Source organism: Medicago truncatula, chromosome 5 (assembly GCF_003473485.1).
Source record: "Medicago truncatula cultivar Jemalong A17 chromosome 5, MtrunA17r5.0-ANR, whole genome shotgun sequence".
In the NCBI taxonomy this organism is placed as follows: domain Eukaryota; kingdom Viridiplantae; phylum Streptophyta; class Magnoliopsida; order Fabales; family Fabaceae; genus Medicago; species Medicago truncatula.
In genome coordinates this window covers 38,857,706-38,872,127 of record NC_053046.1, presented here as the reverse complement: position 1 = coordinate 38,872,127, position 14,422 = coordinate 38,857,706, and the positions used below count along the sequence as shown (strand labels likewise).

Genomic DNA, 14,422 nt, shown 5'->3' with positions numbered 1-14,422 from the left:
TTGCATTTGCATATCATGCATCATATGCATCATGCATCGGTCCCAAAGGCTTCCAAGTGCTTACCACCTCCTGGTTTCTCTGCCGCAGTGTGAAAAGTGGCTCGTGCTCAGAGAATTTACGAACCTGATAGAATTGATCGAACCAGAGAATACAGAAGAAAGAAAAGGGCTATGGAAGAAGAGAACACACAGCTTCGTACCGAATTGGCATCTTTAAGGGAGGAATTGGCCAAAGCTCATGATGCTATGACTGCTCTGTTGGCTGCTCAGGAACAACCAGTTCCTGTAGTTTCTACAGCTGCAAATGTGACTCCTACCGTAACAACTGATCCCCGCTCTATCATGCCATCCGGGTATCCTTACGGACTTCCGCTGTACTATACTGCTAATACAGGGGCAGGGACCTCTGGTACTACCAACAATGGCCCAATCCCAGGGGCAAACTTAACTCCTGTCAGTACCGCCTTGACTCAAGCCGCAACAACTGTTACCGAGCCCATTGTGAATGCGGTGCCTCTATTTGTCCATGCTAATGCGCACCACGGGAGTATTGCCACAACCGGAACTATGGAAGAGAGAATGGAAGAACTTGCCAAAGAGCTCCGACGGGAAATTAAGGCCAACAGGGGAAATGGAGACTCCATTAAAACCCAGGATCTCTGCTTGGTATCGAAGGTAGATGTTCCAAAAAAGTTCAAAGTCCCGGAGTTCGACAAGTATAACGGGCTGACTTGTCCTCAAAATCATATTGTCAAATACGTCCGGAAGATGGGCAACTACAAGGACAATGATTCCCTTATGATCCATTACTTCCAAGACAGTCTGATGGAAGATGCTGCAGAGTGGTATACTAGTCTGAGCAAAGACGATGTCCATACTTTTGATGAGCTGGCCACTGCTTTCAAGAGCCACTACGGGTTTAACACTCGTTTGAAGCCGAATAGGGAGTTCCTCAGGTCCCTATCTCAGAAAAAGGAGGAGAGTTTCCGTGAATATGCACAAAGGTGGAGAGGGGCAGCTGCCCGTATCACTCCTGCTTTAGATGAAGAAGAAATGACCCAGACATTCTTAAAGACCTTGAAGAAAGATTATGTTGAGAGGATGATCATCGCTGCCCCGAACAACTTTTCGGAGATGGTCACTATGGGAACCCGTCTTGAGGAAGCAGTCAGGGATGGAATCATTGTGTTTGAGAAAGCTGAATCTTCTACGAGTGCATCGAAGAGGTATGGTAATGGACACCACAAGAAGAAAGAAACGGAAGTGGGGATGGTGTCAGCCGGAGCCGGTCAATCTATGGCTACCGTTGCTCCTATCAATGCAGCTCAAATGCCTCCGTCATACCCATATATGCCGTATTCTCAGCATCCGTTCTTCCCACCGTTTTATCATCAGTACCCTTTGCCACCGGGCCAGCCTCAAGTGCCCGTCAATGCAATTGCCCAACAGATGAAACAACAGTTGCCGGTTCAACAACAACAACAACAACAGCAGCAGCAGTATACTAGACCAACTTTTCCTCCTATACCAATGTTGTATGCTGAGTTGCTTCCAACTTTACTCCAGAGAGGACACTGCACGACTAGACAGGGCAAGCCACCACCTGATCCGTTGCCTCCAAGGTTCAGGTCTGATCTCAAATGTGATTTTCATCAAGGTGCCTTAGGTCATGATGTCGAGGGGTGTTATGCTTTGAAGTATATCGTGAAGAAGCTCATTGATCAGGGAAAGCTGACTTTTGAGAACAATGTTCCACATGTCCTTGACAATCCTCTTCCAAATCATGCCGCTGTGAATATGATCGAAGTGTGTGAGGAAGCTCCTAGACTTGATGTCCGCAATGTTGTCGCCCCTCTGGTGCCTCTGCACATCAAGCTGTGCAAAGCTTCTCTGTTCAGCCATGATCATGCCAAGTGTCTAGGATGCCTCTGTGATCCTTTGGGTTGCCATGCTGTTCAAGACGACATCCAAAGTTTGATGAATGATAATCTTCTGACTGTCAGTGATGTTTGCGTGATTGTGCCAGTTTTTCACGATCCGCCTGTCAAGAGTGTACCTTTGAAGAAGAATGCTGAGCCTTTGGTGATAAGGTTGCCAGGACCAATTCCTTATGTTTCGGACAAGGCAGTGCCATACAAGTACAATGCTACTATGATAGAAAATGGAGTAGAGGTGCCTCTAGCCTCCTTTGCCACAGTAAGCAATATTGCCGAAGGGACTTCTGCAGCGCTAAGAAGCGGGAAGGTTCGTCCGCCATTATTTCAGAAGAAAGTAGCTACGCCGACCACTCCACCAGTTGAAGAAGCAACTCCAACCGTTGTTTCACCTATTGCTACAGATGTGAATCAGCCAGGCAAATCTATAGAGGATTCGAATTTAGATGAGATTCTGAGAATAATAAAGAGGAGCGACTACAAGATCGTTGATCAGTTGCTGCAGACTCCTTCAAAGATATCTGTCTTGTCGTTACTCTTGAGCTCTGAGGCTCACAGGAATACCTTGATGAAAGTGCTGGAGCAGGCTTATGTTGACCACGAAGTTACGGTAGACCGTTTCGGTGGCATAGTGGGAAATATTACTGCTTGTAACAACCTCTGGTTCAGTGAAGAAGAGTTGCCAGAAGTGGGAAAGGGTCACAATCTGGCTTTGCACATCTCGGTGAATTGTAAATCAGACATGATATCAAATGTGTTGGTGGATACCGGTTCCTCTCTCAATGTAATGCCCAAGACAACTCTAGATCAGTTGAGCTACCGTGGGACCCCGTTGAGGAGAAGTACTTTCTTGGTCAAAGCTTTTGACGGATCTCGAAAGAATGTGCTGGGGGAGATAGACTTGCCGATAACCATTGGCCCTGAGGATTTCTTGGTTACTTTCCAAGTGATGGACATTAATGCATCCTACAGTTGCCTGCTGGGAAGACCGTGGATACACGATGCAGGTGCGGTTACTTCCACCTTACATCAGAAGTTGAAATTTGTGAAGAATGGAAAACTCGTTACAATCCATGGTGAAGAAGCATACTTAGTCAGCCAGTTGTCTTCTTTCTCTTGTATTGAAGCAGGGTCTGCTGAAGGGACTGCTTTCCAAGGTTTGACCATTGAAGGTGCAGAGCCTAAGGAAGCTGGGGCTGCTATGGCTTCATTGAAGGATGCTCAGAGAGCCATCCAAGAAGGTCAGACTGCCGGCTGGGGCAAGATGATACAGCTCTGTGAGAACAAGCGAAAGGAAGGTCTCGGGTTCTCCCCGTCATCAAGGGTTTCCTCGGGAGTCTTCCACAGTGCAGGGTTTGTTAATGCTATCTCTGAAGAAGCCACTGGATCTGGTCTCAGGCCTATATTTGTTACACCAGGAGGCATTGCGACAAATTGGGATGCCATTGACATTCCTTCAATCATGCATGTTTCTGAGTAATGTGTCTTGTTGCTTTAGTGCTTTGTTTTCAAAATAACAATCCTCTCGCTCTGCCCAAAGCGAGAGTGATATTTTCTGTAAGGGCATGTTTGTTTCGGCATTGCCGTTGATTAATAAAATTTTGTCGTTTCTTCCACGACTACTTTTTTTTAGTGCTTTTTCCCTTGGAAACAATGGTAATGCCAGAAAAAAACCAAAACGTCTGTATTTTCTTATTAATTTCAAAAATCTGCATGAAAAAAACTCTTTCTAAAATCATCCAATCAGTATATGCAGGTTGAACCATAATAAACCCGTTGAACACAGTAATCCTACGGTTCCTCCAAGTTTTGATTTCCCTGTGTATGAAGCCGAAGATGAGGAAGGTGATGACATACCGTATGAGATCACTCGGTTACTTGAGCAAGAAAAGAAAGCCATTCAGTCTCACCAAGAAGAGATTGAGCTTATCAACATAGGTACCGAGGAAAACAAGCGAGAAATCAAGATTGGTGCTACTCTAGAGGAAGGGGTTAAACAGAAGATCATCCAACTCCTCCGGGAATATCCGGATATTTTTGCATGGTCCTATGAAGATATGCCAGGTCTAGACCCTATGATCGTGGAGCATTGGATCCCTACCAAGCCTGAATGTCCTCCCGTCAGGCAGAAATTGAGAAGGACTCATCCAGATATGGCTCTCAAGATTAAGAGCGAGGTTCAAAAGCAGATTGATGCGGGTTTCCTCATGACAGTTGAGTACCCTGAATGGGTTGCTAATATTGTGCCTGTGCCAAAGAAGGATGGTAAAGTCCGGATGTGTGTTGACTTCAGAGACCTGAACAAGGCCAGTCCAAAAGACAACTTTCCATTACCTCATATTGATGTGCTTGTTGATAATACTGCTCAATCTAAGGTGTTCTCCTTCATGGACGGTTTTTCCGGTTATAATCAGATCAAAATGTCTCCTGAAGATAGAGAAAAGACATCTTTTATCACTCCATGGGGTACTTTCTGCTACAAAGTGATGCCGTTCGGCCTAATCAATGCTGGTGCTACCTACCAAAGGGGAATGACCACTCTGTTTCATGACATGATTCACAAAGAAGTTGAGGTATATGTGGATGACATGATTGTGAAGTCAGCAGATGAGGAGCAGCATGTTGAATATTTAACAAAGATGTTTGAAAGGTTGAGAAAATACAAGCTGCGATTGAATCCCAACAAATGTACATTTGGTGTCAGGTCCGGAAAGTTATTAGGCTTCATTGTCAGCCAAAAGGGCATTGAAGTCGATCCTGATAAAGTCCGGGCCATCCGAGAAATGCCAGCTCCACAGACAGAGAAGCAAGTCAGAGGTTTCTTGGGACGTTTGAATTACATCTCCCGATTCATATCTCATATGACTGCAACCTGCGGGCCGATCTTCAAGCTACTTAGAAAGAACCAGCCTGTTGTATGGAATGATGAATGCCAAGAAGCTTTTGATAGCATCAAGAATTACCTGCTGGAACCACCTATCCTTGTCCCACCCGTGGAAGGAAGGCCTTTGATTATGTATTTGGCAGTATTTGATGAATCCATGGGATGTGTACTTGGTCAACAAGATGAAACCGGAAAGAAAGAGCATGCTATCTACTATCTAAGCAAGAAGTTCACCGATTGTGAAACTCGGTATACAATGCTTGAGAAGACTTGTTGTGCTCTAGCTTGGGCTGCTAAACGCCTGCGTCATTATTTGGTGAATCATACAACTTGGCTGATATCCAGAATGGATCCGATAAAGTATATCTTTGAGAAAGCGGCTGTTACTGGGAAGATTGCACGCTGGCAGATGCTTTTGTCTGAATATGATATTGTGTTCAAAACTCAAAAGGCAATCAAAGGCAGCATTCTTGCCGATCACCTTGCTTATCAACCTCTTAATGATTACCAACCAATTGAATTTGATTTCCCTGATGAAGAGATCATGTATTTGAAATCCAAAGACTGCGACGAACCGTTGATTAATGAAGGTCCAGATCCCAATAGCAAGTGGGGTTTAGTCTTTGATGGTGCTGTCAATGCTTATGGCAAAGGAATCGGGGCAGTCATTGTATCCCCGCAAGGGCATCACATTCCCTTTACCGCTCGAATTCTGTTCGAATGTACAAACAACATGGCTGAGTATGAAGCATGTATCTTTGGGATCGAGGAAGCAATTGACATGAGAATCAAACACCTCGACATCTATGGAGATTCTGCGCTCGTCATCAATCAGATAAAGGGTGAATGGGAGACCCACCATGCTAAGTTGATTCCTTATCGTGATTATGCGAGACGTCTTCTGACATATTTTACAAAGGTTGAGCTGCACCATATTCCTCGTGATGAGAACCAAATGGCTGATGCTCTTGCTACTCTATCTTCCATGTTTCGAGTAAACCATTGGAATGATGTGCCATTAATCAAAGTGCAACGCCTTGAAAGGCCTTCGCATGTGTTTGCTATTGGGGATGTGATCGATCAGGCTGGTGAAAATGTGGTTGACTATAGACCTTGGTATTACGACATCAAACAGTTCTTGCTGAGCCGTGAGTATCCGCCGGGTGCTTCCAAACAAGACAAGAAGACCTTGAGAAGATTGGCCAGTAGATTCCTGTTAGATGGAGATATCCTGTACAAGAGGAACTATGACATGGTACTGTTAAGATGTGTTGATGAACATGAGGCGGAGCAGTTAATGCATGATGTACATGACGGTACCTTCGGGACCCATGCTACAGGGCATACTATGTCAAGTAAGTTGTTACGGGCAGGTTACTACTGGATGACTAAGGAGCATGATTGCTACCAGTACGCCAGAAAATGCCACAAATGTCAAATCTATGCTGATAAGATTCATGTGCCTCCGCATGCTCTCAATGTTATGTCATCCCCATGGCCGTTCTCGATGTGGGGCATCGACATGATTGGAAGAATTGAACCGAAGGCTTCAAATGGTCATCGTTTCATCTTAGTGGCAATTGACTACTTTACCAAATGGGTTGAAGCAGCATCTTATACCAATGTGACCAAGCAAGTGGTAGCTAAGTTCATCAAGAACAACATCATCTGTCGATATGGTGTTCCCAGCAAGATTATTACCGATAATGGTACCAACCTGAACAACAATGTGGTGCAAGCTCTTTGTGAAGAATTCAAAATTGAGCATCATAACTCTTCTCCCTATAGACCTCAGATGAATGGTGCAGTTGAGGCCGCTAACAAGAATATCAAGAGAATTGTCCAGAAGATGGTAACCACTTACAAGGACTGGCATGAAATGTTACCCTATGCTCTGCATGGCTACCGCACTACCGTGCGCAGTTCAACGGGGCAACCCCTTTCTCTCTTGTATATGGTATGGAAGCAGTTCTTCCTTTGGAAGTGGAGATCCCATCTCTCCGTGTGATAATGGAAGCAAAGTTATCTGAGGCTGAATGGTGCCAAAGCCGGTATGATCAGTTGAATTTGATTGAGGAAAAACGTATGGATGCCATGGCTCGTGGACAGTCATATCAAGCAAGAATGAAGACTGCTTTTGACAAGAAAGTCCATCCTCGAGAATTCAAGGTAGGGGAACTTGTATTGAAAAGGAGGATAAGCCAGCAACCCGACCCAAGGGGCAAGTGGACGCCTAACTATGAAGGTCCTTATGTTGTCAAGAAGGCCTTCTCCGGTGGTGCTTTAATCCTTACACACATGGATGGTGTAGAGCTTCCAAATCCAGTGAATGCCGATATAGTCAAGAAATACTTTGCCTAGAAATATGAAAAGAACAGCGTGGTAGGTCGAAAACCCGAAAGGGCGCCTAGGCAAAAATGCGCTTCCCGGTGGGCCGAAAACCCGAAAGGGCGGTCCAGGCAAAAATAAGGGACAAAAAAACAAATATGAAAAGCTCGCTGAGATTGTACACAACTCAGGCAAGAATGAGCGTCTCGATGAGCCGAAAACCCGGAAGGGCGGTTCATGCAAAAATGAGATTGAAACAAAAGGCAAGTAACTATATCTGGCCAACCACCGTCCCCCTTGGGGCATCTGCAGCTGTTAATGACCGTCTTCATCAAAAGCTCTTATGCTTGCGAATTCAAAATTTCTGGGAAATGTCATGATTACTGTGTTCAATGTACCACCAACCAATAAAATTACCATTTTCCAAGCTTTGTAAATCCGTGGAGTCACGCCTTCGGCTGACCACCACTCTTATACATCAATTTGAGCTTGTGCTTTTGTTTGAAACTCTATTTTTCTTCTACTTTCAAAGCTGTATACAAAACATTTTCTTTCTATTTTGATAATGACAATGCTTGAAACAAACATTTTTGAAAATTGAAAACCTTTTGTCTATTTTTAAAAAGCAAACCTGAGCAACAGGGTACATTCAAATGAACATGCATGAGCGAGTGTGTGTTGGTGTCTATTTCAATATATGTTACAAACAGGTTCTCCTCCAGGATAGTCTGTGGTCAATGGCAAGAATGAAAAAACAGAATGAAAATGCATGAAAATGAAAAGGCTCGCTAAGTTGAAAACCCGGAAGGGCGGCTTAGGCAAAAATGAGCACCCCGCTGGATTGACAACCCGAAAGGGCAGTTCAGGCAAAAATGGGGCATTGAAAAAGAATTTATTTCCCCGGTGGATCGAAAACCCGAAAAGGCGATCCAGGCAAAAATGGGATGAAAAAATGATGATGAATGAAAGTTGAGAAAATAACATGCAAAAAGCGTTGACCACAGATGCGATGTCCACGATACATCCGGCGTTTTCCCCAGTAAAGTCTTTCAAGATTCTATCTCCAGCAAGTTGCATACCTGCCCACCCTCAGCCTTGGTTCCGAAACGTCTCCCAACGACGTCATCTCCAAAGAGGATTTCCAAGAATGTGTAATATAGCACGAGCCACTACGTGCCCAATACTCTAACGTCTTGTCTTCCCCGTGAAGTCGTGCCTACAAACTGCCAACAGTCATGCATTACAAGCATTCATACATGCATAATCATGCATATTACGTACCCATGCATTTAATGAAACTGTTATATCATCCATGCATATCACATTTCCAATGTCAACATCAGTCTTAATTCAATACTCATGTCAGGTTCTCTGTCAAAACCTTGTGAGCCAATAATATCAGTCAATCTCTACCTTTCAATTCGAATCGACGTCAAGTCAATCTCAATCTATATTTTGTCAACAAACCAATCCCCAGTGAATATGTTTCTGTTTGGTCAAGTGGCTAGTTCAAGTCCAAGAACAGCTTGTACCTATCAATTTGCTTATGTTATCGATCAAGTGCCCAGCTCAATCCAAGAGCAGCTTGTACCTGTCAATATGTTTCCGTTTGGTCGAGTGCCCAGCTCAATCCAAGAGCAGCTTGTACCTGTCTATCTGTTTCTGTCCGGTGGAGTAACCAGTTCGCATCCAAGAACAAGCTCATACCTGTTTATTTGCCTTTGTCTCCGGTGGAGTAACCAGTTCGCATCCAAGAACAAGCTCGCACCTGTCTATTTGCCTTGCTTTCAGTCGAGTAACCAGTTCGAATCCGTAAGAACAACTCGTACTTGCCAATTTTCTCTTTTTCCCAGTCGGGTCACCAGTTCGAATCCATAAGAACAACTCGCACTTTCCAATATCCCCAAGTGAGTTATCAGTTCGAATCCATAAGAACAACTCATGTTTGTCCAGTAACCTCTATCCCCTGTGAAGTGACTAGTTCGAATCCATAAGAACAACTCGCAGTTGTCTGTTTGTTTCATCCCCGGTCAAGTGGCTAGTTTGAATCCAAGAACAGCTTGTACCTGTCCAACTTGTTTCTAGTTTCCCGTTACTCTGCTATTCACTATCTTTGTCAATGTCTACCAATCCCGCAATGGATACGACATATTTTGTTAATTCCAATCCCCGTGAGGTCTTGCATTCATAATCCAAATGATGCATGGCATGCATATTATTTGAAAATGGGTAGGCGTATTTTTACGTCCAAACACAGTGCAAATGCTAATATTTAAGTATCTTCGTCCTGTCAAGCCAAAGACTCCGTCTCTTGACTCTCCAGACAAAGAAACTTAAATAGGGGCAGCTGTTATACCCTGTTTTTGGACCTAAAAATACTGGGCCCAATTTCATTTCAAACTTTGTCAATTATCAAATTTCAACCGCACAGTTCAAATTGTCTCTGCTTCGCAGTATTTTCAATCACAATTTTACCTATGTTTTTCTTGCATAAAACCTTTCGAAATGTCTTTACTTGTCTTGTAAGTCATTCAAAAGTGTCTCTGAATCATTACATTGCTTTTTCTGCAGTTTATTTCAAAATTTGCAAAAAGTCATACAGAAGGGTATTTTGGTCATTTCCTGCAGTGGGACCCATTTTCATCCTTGTGACTATCTCTGAGTCTTTTCAAATTCATTTTTGACATTTCATCAGTAAACCCTGTCTAAATTCATTTTAAATTTGCGTCTGAGTCAGTGTCAGGTCAATTTGAATCTGTTTAGGTCGTTTTTAGCCCTAGGGGCATTTTGGTCATTTCACATGAAATTTTGGCATGGGGAGGTTACTTTGAAGTACCTCATTTAGGCCATTGGTTCGTTTTAGTCCGTTTTGTCAATTTTATTTTTGTTTCGCTTTACGTTTGGTCAAATTACGTTTTTATTCAATTTTATTTTTTATTACATTTTGGTCCCTCAATTGAGGTCCCAAAATTACATTTCAGTCCAGTTTCTTTTCCAATTTTCATTTTAGTCCTTTTTTGGTCAATTGCAGTTTAGTCCTTAAGTTTTGTTTTTTGCAAGAAGGTCCAAATTCCATTTTAAGTCCAAGGCCGTGTCATTTTTTTTTTTTCAGGTCCAGGTGTCACTTTCTCATTTGTTCAGAGGCACACATGTCATGCTATAAAAGGTGCACAGTGCCACTCAAAGCCATGAATCACACGCCAACTCATAAACACAAATACAATTTTCTTTTTCTCAGCAACTGAATCAAAACAGAAAAATTTCTCAGATTCATCAAGAACACCAAGAACACAAAACCCTAACCGTTTTCCAGAAAGCAAGAATCATCAAAATTCGTTGGATTTTCCATTGATTCTCAGAGATTCCTTAGGAATCATCATCATTGAATCATCTCCTTCGCAATTCAAGGCACGGATTCACTGCAGAAGCAGCAAATTCCAGTACCGATCACGAAGAAGGTTCAGCGAGAAGAAGAGGGAAAGAAACAAGGTTCTAAACCGGCGAAGAAGATGAAGAAACAGAACCGGTGAATCACCGATTTATTTTCGGTCCAAAGAACAAGCAGAAGCATCAAAAAATCAGCAAGAACAGAATCAAGTTTTCTGAAGAATCTCACAAAATCTCCAATCAAAAATTTCAGGTAAAACTCAGAATCTTTTTAAAAATATAATATCACAGTTGAACCTGTAAAAACATGCAAGCAACACAGATCTAAGATTTCCAGAATTCAAAAGCGAAGCCGTAACCGTAAACACAAAACCTAGATCTATAAGGATCTAAGTGTTGAAAGCGAAAACAAGCACTAGAGAGGCAATAAACGACGAAACGATGTAGATCCGTAAAGATCTAAACGTTTTCTTTCAAAAAAGATCAAAATCAGTTTCAAAACCGTACGAAGTTTTTTCCCGATCTACGTCGTTTCAAGATTCGTTTGTAAAAACCAGTGCCAAAATCATACTTAGAATAAGAAGACGAATCGTTTGATGTAGAAGTTTTGAAGTTCTGGAAATTTAGGTCACCGGAGGTGCTTAGGCGCGCCGGAGAAGATGAAGCTTCCGGCGGACCTTCAAGGTCTCCGCCGTGGCTTCATCCTCACCGGCGGTGAGGGTTTAGAGAGAGATGAGAGAAGAGAGAAGAGTTAGAGAGAGGAAGGATTTGCAAAAATGAATTAAACCGGTGCTAGTTCCCTTTTATAGACAACTGAACCGGACCGGTTCAAGACCGGTCCAATCCCTTCAATCCTGAGCGTTGGATCTAGGGTTTCCTTTCCTGGATCAATCCAACGCTCCCTGTGCATCCGGATCTTTTAGGTTTGGGCTTTGGTTTGGGCTTAGTCCTTTTTTACGTTTTTTTGTTATTTTCTTGCTATTTGCACTGCCTTTCTTGCTATCTGAACCTGTTACTTGCCTACATTTTTTATAAAAATTCCTAAAAAAATTCTTAGTTGTTTCTTGGTATATTTTTGGCATTTTTATGGTGTTTTCTTGCATGTAAAAAAATATTAAAATGGCATGAACAAATTTCCATGTGTTTTTACACTTTTGGGTATACTTTTTGCTATGTTTTTGTTCTTGATACTTTGATGTGTGTTATGAATAAATGATACCATATCTTATGATGAATATGCCTCTGGACATGTGCTTCTTTTTGCTGTTTTGAATATGATTTTATGGATTTCTTGTTTTACAAGCAACAAGTGTTTGTTTTAGAGAATAAAGTGTCAAATTTCTCTATGAATTTGGTGTGATACCTTGCTTGCATATGTTTCCATTAATTTCATGTCATGGCTTGAAACAAAATTTCTTGCAAAATTGCCATGATGTGATGATTATGGGTTACAAGCACCTTTAGGTATCACATCAAAGTTTTTTAGGTTTATTGCCACTTTATTACCTTTTCTTTGCCATTCTTATGCATTTCCTTTTGATTACTTCCTACTATTGTGTGCTTTATGATTACTAACCATTTCATCTCATGTGCCATACATTTCATAGCATTCCACCACTCTCTCCACTTTCTTTAGCTTAGCATTTATTTTTTTTTGCAAGTTTTAATTCATTTGGTAATGTAATTTGTTATCATTGGTTTGTAGCTTGGCAAAGGGGCCATAGAATGTATTTAGGCAATTTTTGTAATATGGACTATGGACACTATGACGCACCGACACGCACACACTCACCTTAGATGTATGCATAGGATTGTATGGTTAGGTAAGCGCTTAGGTTTGAACACTTAGGGAAAATCCATCTTTTTTCAAAAAAAACAATTGAACTTCACTTCAAAAATTTTCATAATAAGTATGAAGTCAACACTTCATTTTTTCCTTTCTTTTTTCTTAAGAAAAGTTCAATTCATCTTAATCATTTAGACTTTCTTTCTAATCACTAATCAAACCTCACTTTTTTTGCTAAATCTAATGCTCATGAAGCCTCCCAATCTCCTTCTTCAAAACCTTTTTTTCAAAACTTAAAATCAAACAATTAAAACAAAAATAGTCTTTTTAGCAAGAACTACGCCGGTTTTGATCCCGTAAAACGGTACGTAGGCAAGGGACTTTAACCCCTCCAAGCCGAAATAAAATTAAAATTCTACTTCTTCTCACCCCCATTCTTCACTCAAATAAAACTTCTTTTCTTTCAATAAGTAGGCAATAAAAATAAAGCGTAGAAATAAACTTAGGAGAACGGTTCTTATGGAATACCATAATCGCTCCGGGTGCCTAACACCTTCCCGTAGCGAAAACGACCCCCGAACTTAGAATCTAAGGGTTTTTTTCTCAATTTTGCCCTTCCCAAGAAAAAATAGAGATATCAACGGTCGAAAGGTACAAGTCCAATTAATGGCTTGGCACCCAAAAACCATGATAACAATCATGAATAATGATTCAGAATCTGAATCATCTTGTGCAATTTTGGCTTCCTCTTCATCATTTTTTGATTGCTTTCCTTTACCAGACCAACATTCAGAGGCATAGTGTCCAAATTTCTCACATTTGAAACACTGAATCTTCTTCTTATCAACTTTCTTCTTTTGATTAGAATTTCCTTCCTTTGAAGATTCACCTTTATCAGATCCATTGTTCTTGCCTTTAGACCAGTTTCCTCCCTTAGAGTTTTTCTTTCCTTTCTTGAAGTTCTTCCTATCATAATCATCCTTCTTGATAGTTTGAACTTGCAAGGCTTGTTGAATTGATCTTTCATTGCTTCTTTCTGAAACCATCAATTCATGAGCTTCTAATGAACTTTGCAGCTCCTCAATCTTCAATGTCTTAACATCTTTTGATTCCTGAATTGCCACCACAATGAAATCAAACCTTGAAGATAGGGTCCTCATAATCTTTTCAACTATCTGTTGATCAGTGATTGCTTCACTACAAGCCTTCATCTGATTCACAAGATTAATGAGTTTAGAGATGTATTCAGAAATCTTCTGATCATCTTCCATTTGCATCAATTCAAATTTCCTTCTCAGAGATTGAAGCTTAATCAACTTCACTTTATCATCACCTTCATGATACTTTGAAAGAATGTCCCATGCTTCCTTTGAACTCAGTGATTTTGAGATTCTTTCAAAGTTTCCTTCATCAAGACTTTGTTGAATCAAGAACAGAGCCTTGCAATCTTTCTTCTTCAATTCCTTGTGTGCGTTCCTTTGCACCTCAGTAGCATTCGCAGCTAATTCATGTACACCATCCTGCACAATTTCCAACAGGTCTTGTGCTCCAAACAGATTCTTCATCACCGCACTCCATCTTTCCCAATTGCGTGCTTCAAGAATTGGAAGATGTGTGTTGAAACTGCTGCTACCATTCATGGTGATTCCTTCAGCGTTTCTTTCTACAAATTGCGTGATTGAAGATCTTGATTACCCCTTAGAACGAAACCAAAGGCTCTAGATGCCAATTTGATAGCGCAGAAAATCAGAAGCAGAAGCTTTGTTCAGAAGCAGTTGTTCAGAAGCACTGTTCAGAAGCAGTTTCTGATTCTAAGGTTTTATGTGAATAAGAGAGAATTGAGAGAGAAGAAAGTTATGATGAAAATTGTAAATGATCTTTATTGATTCTACATAATGAATGTACAAGATAATGGTCTTATATACAAGTCTAAACGTTGCTTGAAGCACAAGCAATGTAACAAACTCTAACAACCTTATTTGCTAACCTCTAACAAACTTCATAACAAGCTAAAACAAACTTGTGATTAACCACTGATTATGATTATGACTAAAACTAAACTTGAATTAAAACAAACTAACAGCCACATCCCCAACCAAAATG

General features: G+C 41.3%; 1 protein-coding gene across 1 annotated transcript; it reads right to left on the bottom strand.

Annotated features, from left to right (window-relative positions):
* Positions 1 to 10,818: 10,818 nt before the first annotated feature.
* LOC112422183 (uncharacterized) lies at positions 10,819 to 13,959 on the bottom strand. Its single transcript, XM_024785009.1, has 2 exons — positions 13,006 to 13,959; positions 10,819 to 10,830 (listed from the first exon to the last, which is right to left on the bottom strand). The coding sequence occupies exons 1-2, from the start codon at positions 13,957 to 13,959 to the stop codon at positions 10,819 to 10,821; spliced, it is 966 nt and encodes a 321-aa protein (XP_024640777.1).
* Positions 13,960 to 14,422: the final 463 nt, after the last annotated feature.

What these genes read in the sequence shown, in the direction of transcription:
- LOC112422183 (XM_024785009.1), bottom strand. Translation starts at nt 13,959, where the DNA reads ATGAATGGTAGCAGCAGTTTCAACACACATCTTCCAATTCTTGAAGCA.